The sequence below is a fragment of the Primulina huaijiensis genome, chromosome 3 (genome assembly GCF_012295235.1).
Source record: "Primulina huaijiensis isolate GDHJ02 chromosome 3, ASM1229523v2, whole genome shotgun sequence".
NCBI lineage: Eukaryota > Viridiplantae > Streptophyta > Magnoliopsida > Lamiales > Gesneriaceae > Primulina > Primulina huaijiensis.
In genome coordinates, this window is record NC_133308.1 from 28,008,048 (window position 1) to 28,015,824 (window position 7,777).

Below are 7,777 nucleotides of genomic sequence, written 5' to 3' on the forward strand. Positions count from 1 at the left end.
TTTCGCTTGCTATGGTTGGTGCTGAGTTGCACACTTGCACTATGTCATCGGCTCACAGTTGGATAAATTCATAATATTGGGCTTTAATAAATTTTATTGGCCAAAACTTCTACGCAGAAATTTAAAGGAGAATTGGATCAATCAATCACTCTACACAAATTCGATTTTTTTTAAAATAAAAATAAAATTAACCTTTATTTGATAAAAATAAGCTTGTGCAATTGATGGTATCATGTTATTTAGTCTAAGAAAGTCATTTAAAAAAGAAATTGAAAGAAAGATTATAAATTTAAAAATGACCTCTATTTGTAAAAATTACAGATTGTAGTCGGTTTACGTCCTTCGAAGTTTGGACAAATCTAGGGATCCCCAATCGATGGAGTTGGTGTTAATTACAACGAACGAGTCACACATGATCAAATGATATTATATGAATACACTCTTCTTTATATATATCTGTGTGTGTAAATTTTACATGGTATAACATTGATGCACATGGATCAGAGCAAAATAATTCAAAAGGTCTAATAAGCAATTGCTGTCAGCTTGCACCTGGACTCCATCAACAGAATGGAAACAGCCAGTCTTCGTCAATGCTCATATCAAACAAGCTTTTGGATAAATTAGAGAGAAAAGGGTGAATGGATTTTTTTTTTTACTTTTTTTGTGTGAAAAAATTTATTAAATTCTTGAAATAAAGAGCACTATATATTATTTATTAATATTATTTGGTAACATATTTTTAAATGAAAAGAGATGATAAAGAGTAGTGGGGGAATGTGTAATGTAAAGATGGAGGGAGCATGGCGAGTCTCATCAAAAGATAAAGATGTTAACCATTAAAAGAAGTTCCCACTCAAATATTTATTCCCTTTTGGTGGGCCTATTTGCCCTTCATTATTATTATTATTATTACTATTATTATTAAGATTTTATGATTTTTTATAACTTTTTTTTTTTTTTTTTACATAAATAGAATTTTTCATGGAAAAAAAGGATTCTAAAAATGAAATAGGGGTATTTTTTGGATTCTAAAAAAAAACATTTAAAATCTTTTGGACTTTTATCTGGATACTCTTAAATTCTGTGAATTTAAATTTCCTCACTTCAACTTTTATTTTGTTGATTAATTAGTTGATACAAATGATTTAAAATTTTCGCGAAATCGAGTCATTTGAAAAATATTCATTAAACACTTTTTTTTTTAACTCAAAATCAAATTAATCTATCGAATCCCGATATTGTAACGAACTTGGATTGAAGAATATCAAGTCAAAGATTTTTAAATTTATGATACGAATGCGCTTCATATAATTCAGATTCACACAAGATGAATTATCTGAAATCCCACTATCAAATCTGAATAATTCCATCCAAACGTAACCTTCAATATTAAAGAAATCAGAAAAGCATGACATGGGGGCCAATCTTTTATTAGCTAATTAATTGTTTTGAATCACCTTTGTAAATATATTATATTAACTTAAATTTTGAGAAGGATCCATTATCAAATATAGATTAGATTGTTGGGAGTACTAATTATTTTTGTTTAGTAGAATAATCGAAACACGACACTTGAGTTATTGTATTGTTTAAAAGATTTGATTTGCATAGTTGTCACCAACTATAATTTTTGATAAAACGACAAGTACTCAATCATATAATCAGACAAAAAGCATACAATAATATTTATAGAAAAGGATTCCACGAGGACACCACCATATTGCCACAAAAAACTAAACACTTTTAGATAGAATTAGATTTCCAAACAAGACACCAACTCCATTGCCGTCCTAAATATTTTTCTATAAACTCATGAAAACGACGTCTTTTTTTAAGTTTGAGTGAATTTAGTGATTAACTACACTTTTTTTAGCTCTCAATATTCTTAGTGAAATCATCTTTAACCTAATACCAACTCCATTTAATTAAACTAGTACATTATTAAAATTAATGTCAAATCAATTTTACAAAAAAAGAATTTTATTAAAAGGATATGTGTGTAATCATCACTATTAATATATTAAAATATTTGTTTGCCTTGCAAATGGTGTTTGATTTAGTCTAGGTTGAGATATATCAATTATAATTGGAAAGAATTCATAACTTATATTGCATTCTTGAAATTGGCATACTAAGATGTGAGAAAATATAGCAAAAATTATCACAAGTTGGAACAAGATTACTAAAAAGTAGATTAATTCTATCCAAATCCAAGTGGGAGAATGATAAGTAAAACCCCTCAAAAATTAATAAAGACCAATAATACCTTGTTTCATATTTTTCTCCAAGAAATTTAACCAATATTTTCACAAATTCCTTCCATGCACGTGCCAACTAAAACCCGAGACACACGTGTGGCTGGCTCCTCGTGAGCATTTTCTTGTGGGAAGTCCTCTCTACCATCAAGGCTTCCACGCACTAGCCCATACCACTGGCTGATCCTTCCAGGAAAGGAATATTCCGGTGGAATCTGAGCCTTGTATCATCGACCATCCATCCTTGTACCTCCTCAACAAGGCGCGCACATCATCGGATACCTCTTCGTTGAAAGAAACCGGTCTAAATCCGCCACCTTGCAGGCGGTGCGACCACCTCGCCGCCGTCTCCCTCCTCTCCACAGACTCCGCTTGCAGGCACGCCACCAGGTCCACGATGGCGCACCCGGCTGCCCTTTCAAGCATCAAACGCTCATTGCTTGTCTTCGGGAAGCTCTCATCCAATGCCTCGAAATAAACCCTAAACCATCTCAGACTTTCTTGAAAACCCCTAACGAATTCAAGCCCATCAACGCCGATATCAAGATCAGCTTCTTCTTCAACAACCGTCACGATTCTAGGCTGCATCCTCCTAAGAATGGATATCAACAAATCCCTACGATTACCAACTGTTGCCACGGAATGCAATGCCCCCACACAATTTATGGCGAGTGCTTCGTCTTCTTTGATATCTAATTCAGCTAAATTCAGTTCAGATAAATCACCTGCATGGTGTATGACATTGAACTTAAAGGGCACGCCCATCAGTCTAGCAAACTTTTCCATCCTGCTGCCGATCTCTTTCATAACCTTTTGCACCCCCGCCGCGCCACCGTTTGCGCCTCCAGATTTGCTGACCAAGACGGTTGTGATCCTCAGATGTGGGGTTTCGTCACTACGCGTGGCTATGGCTTCAAGAAGAGTAGGCCACTGCGTGCAAAAGGTGTTGCTGATGTCAATTATGTGTAATTTGCTCTCACCTTCAAATGCTTCGATTATCGCACCGTTGCAAGCAACATGGCCGAACGTAGTCCACGGGCTAACTTCTTGAAATTTCAGCACCATTTTTCTAGTAGAGTCGAAAGAACAGTTCTTCTCGGACGCGGAGATCAGTGTCCGGTACGTGCGCTCGCCGGAATCCATCATGCGGCTAAACAAAGCTTGGAGAAAGTAAGAAGCAAGTTTCTGATCGATATCTCCGTAAAGCGATCCGAGCTCGTTGAGCATCCACATGAGTTGCTGTACGCGAGTACTGTTTCTGTCGGCTATCGCTTTCGCCGTTTCCAAGAGAATATCAGAAGCCCACCTGCTATTCTGCCCTGAAAGTGAGGCAGCGAATTCGAGGGTCACGTCACGTGCCGGAGAATAAGAGAATTGATCGGCAGACTGATCATAGAAATGTTGGTGGGTCGGGGTGGCACTGCCGGTGGTGGTAGTGGTGGTGGGAGTGGGCGTATTCGAAGCAGTATGGTGCTGCTGCTGTTGGTGGAGTTGGTGGTGGGGATAGGGATTATAGTGTTTGGAAGAAGAAGAAGAGAAATCTTCATCATCCATGAAAATGTTGAAGCATTCTTCGTCTTCTTGCTGATAAGGGTTTTGCCTGGAGGATCTCGAGCTGCTGGAAGTTCTGCTGGAATTGAGAGACTGATCGGATTGGAGGTTTACGAGTCTAAACAAAGTATCCATCTAATCAAGAGGAGACCCACACATGCATCAAATAAAAATTCAAACTTTGGCTTTGGTTTTGGTTTTGTGATTCTGTTGGAATATATAGTAATATTGTTGGAGTGGAGAAATTAAAGGTGAGAAAGATGGAGTTGTTTCTCTCTGTTTTTCCTTTTTTTTATGTAAATTTGGTGAGAAATAAGATACTGGGGAATTGAATTAAGTAGAAAGGAGAATCTTGAAATTGGAATTTTTCTACGTATAAAGCTTTTTGGGATTTTATTTCCAACTTCTTTATGGTGGAATCCATTGGAAGAGATGAAGTGGAGTGGAATGGTGAGGTGGATGAATGGTTTCAAAGTCGTCTACTCAACATTTGATATTATACTACCACTAATATCATTGCGTACCACATGAAGAAGTACTACTCTAAAAGATTACAACACTCAAATTCAACATATAGTTATCCAAGTAGCTAGATTTATAAAGATGAAGAAAATTTTAAAAGTGACAAAAGCATTTGCATCAAGTGGCTCAATGGATGAGATTTTCATAGACCCCTTGTAGTGTGTGTTTTTTGTGTGTGAAGGAAAGAGAAAAGACACCCAAAACTGTGTATTTTTTTGTGGAGATTTACATATATAATATTGGTGGAATGAGTGAGTGGGAGTAGGCGTGACAATGGGTTGTGAGAGAGACACAAGAAAAAGCTGCCGGCGTGCAGTATCATCATCACCAACACAACAATTCACCCACATTCCCTGCCCCCCAATCCCTCTCCAAACTCTGTCAATAAATCTCCCACTTTAATCTCCTTTTTTATATAATTATTACTACAAAATAACCCATCATTCTTATATATTTGTTATCTCAATATCATTTCATATATTATATTGGTTTTCATATAAATCTCCCCAAAATCTAGGGCATGCTCTTCACTTTTTCACTCCACTCCATGTTGTATATTGATGGCTTATTTCCCAGCTCGAGCAAAGTTGCAAATATTATAGTGCGTGAAAAGTTGATTCATCTACTTGATTTAGACTAAGACTCCCCAACGGTTTCGTGCGTTTGACCAATTCAATTGATATTTGTTGTGCTATACTTTATGCAAATTTTGATTCAATTTTTAACAAAAAAATGTTATATTTTATAGATAAATATTGGTGATGGATATGAATATGCAAGTCTTACACCACAAGTTCGATTAAATTATTCCCTTAATTTTATTTTCCTCTTATATCTTCCAATCATTGCACCAAATTCCTTCTTTGGACTATTGTTGTCTTCTTCGAGAAATGAGTAAATAATACATAGTATTTCGTTTCAAATGGAGACAAAATGTGAAGTGAAAGGTTCCAAATTCTTTATCGATCTATTTAGGCCGGTCAGGGTTTTTTAAAGTCATTTTATTAAATTGGGTTCAAATAATTTCCCAAGAATTTTTCGTTGGAAAGAGTCTCAACTTTAAATTTAGGTACCAAACTCTTTTGGCCACAAATAAATACCAAGAAAAAACAAATGGTGAATCGATGCTTCATGCATGGGTAGGTTTTTCAATTCGGAAAATTTTGAACGAACCCCTCACTTTTTTAACCTAATTTTATTTACCACAGATTTAATGCGACGACAACTTCGTTCTTTTGACGTGAACACTCGATATAAGAGAGATCATTATCTTCGATCATCTATTTATTTATTTTACATTCTTAGGAACATGATGGATATGTCCTTGAAACTAAAATTTGGAAAAATAAACACCAAAATGTATAGGCCGAAAGTGTCAAGAATGAAACCAAAAGGATGTAAATGCAAAATCACAAAACATTTAAGGTAGCCAAACTCAACTTTCCACCTATCTTAACTATATTATATAATTAGAACTTAGAAGCATTGAGTTATAAAATAATATTATTATATTATATAATTATAAATAAGATGTCGATTGATTAACCACCAATATATAATACAAAAATCTGGAAAAAAAAAAGATAAAAAAAGAGAAGACGGCAATATGAGACTTGCACTGAAATATCTTTTGTTTGGAGAGTAACAACAAAACCTTATTAGAAAGTGCGTCAAAATGACAAAGAAAGCAAAAGTCTTCATCAGTTTAAATTTATATTTTAAGCTTTTAAAATTCCGAGAAATTGGCCTTCAGTCCCCAGCCGTCGTTTTTTTTTTGTGTTCAGTCCCGGGTACTTTTTTAATACCACATTTTCACATGAAGTATACCACAATTTGTATGACATAGTACCACAATTTTGTGGGTAGGGAGTGAACCCAAAGAAATGTTTTGATTGGGGAGTTTTCACCAACTTTCCCTTAAAATTCCACACGAAATGCAAATAATTTATTATTGGACGCATTAAAAAATTTTGTCCATTTTTTTTTATTACAAAAAAAAAAATGGACAAGGAGTACATTTTATGAAATGAAGGATATTTTTGTCCATATACTAACCATTAGACTAAAAAAAAATTTATGTTTTTTGTTTTTGGATCCATGGAGTTGATGGAGCTTATTAATTTAAATGCAAAAACTTGCAACAGGTCGTATTTGTGAGACGGATATCTTATTTGGGTCATCCATGAAAAAGTATTACTTTTTATGTTAATAGTATTACTTTTTATTGTGAATATGAGTAGTGTTGACCCGTCTCACATATTAAGATCCGTGAAACGGTCTCACATGAGACCCACTCTAATTTAAAATCCAAAACTCTAATACTTCAATATATAGCTACAAAAGTAGCTAAGACTTTGAAATTAACCTTTCTATCTTTTCTTTATATATTTTTTGAAGGCATTTGAGATTCTTTAAGACCATTCATCATCGAACAAAATCCTAGATTCACGCGGTAGCCTATCTTATATATAATTTATCCTATCTTAAAATCTACTCATTCCCCTTTATTCGATCTATTTCTAACCAAACAAAACCTCATAAATTTAGCTACACGAGGCATCCACTTCCATAACTCACGATACAATTATTTATTGGTCCCCATATGATGCTTGACCAATATAGAATGATAAGAAGAACAAGAATAATAAGTGACATCAAACTTTTTACCCCATTTTGGCTCAAAAGACACTCAAATTTATGTTCCATTTTCATGTATAAAGTAAGACAGACCAAAATCTCTTCATATGTTTAAAATACCTAAATTTTATGTACAAAATTTTAGAACTACTAGTAACCCTTTTCATCGGTTAACATATTGCACAACGTCCAAAATCGTTCGAGTTGCAATAAGATATCCATACGAACTTAACAATTTTTTTGACTTAGGTGCCTACCAGAAGGGATTGTTAGATTATTGATATTTGATATTAGGATAGAGTTGTCAAATGAGTCAAACCGTCGGATTGATACAAACCATCAAAATGCGGGTTGAGTTAAGATTTTAACAACTCTTTTGGTAGTGGACGGATTGGTCCGCCTGACCCACAACCCGAAGTGGATTGAGTTGGACACATTCACACAGGGTTTTCTAGCCCACCAAATTGGTAGGTCATCCCGCACCGAAGTATAGCGGCTCAATACCCGTTTCAACATCTCTAGAATTTACAGTTAGTTTCCTAAATTAGTAATCCCAATCTTCTTAGTCCTTGAGCTTCTCTTTTTCTGGATTGTACAATTACCACCTCAATGGTTTTGCTTGGTTTGTCAAGTCTTATGCCCATCTTGGTTTGTCAAGTCTTGAACACATCTGACAGACGAAGATTATGATAAAATTCGGGAGCAAATATTGTCACTATTACATTAGCTATGGTAAGAATGTTTGTTCAGAATCTGATTCAGTGCATTGGAAGGTCGAAAAATAATCGTACTAAGGATTTATTGATCAA

The 7,777-nt window shown here is 34.7% G+C and overlaps 1 protein-coding gene across 1 annotated transcript; it reads right to left on the reverse strand.

Annotated features, from left to right (window-relative positions):
- Window positions 1-2,154: 2,154 nt before the first annotated feature.
- LOC140974345 (protein SHORT-ROOT-like) lies at window positions 2,155-4,659 on the reverse strand. The gene has a single exon (XM_073437737.1). The coding sequence runs from the start codon at window positions 3,942-3,944 to the stop codon at window positions 2,406-2,408; it is 1,539 nt and encodes a 512-aa protein (XP_073293838.1). The 5' UTR covers window positions 3,945-4,659; the 3' UTR covers window positions 2,155-2,405.
- Between the last annotated feature and the right edge of the window lie 3,118 nt (window positions 4,660-7,777).

Coding starts and splice junctions, on each gene's coding strand:
- LOC140974345 (XM_073437737.1), bottom strand. CDS start 3,944: ATGGATACTTTGTTTAGACTCGTAAACCTCCAATCCGATCAGTCTCTC.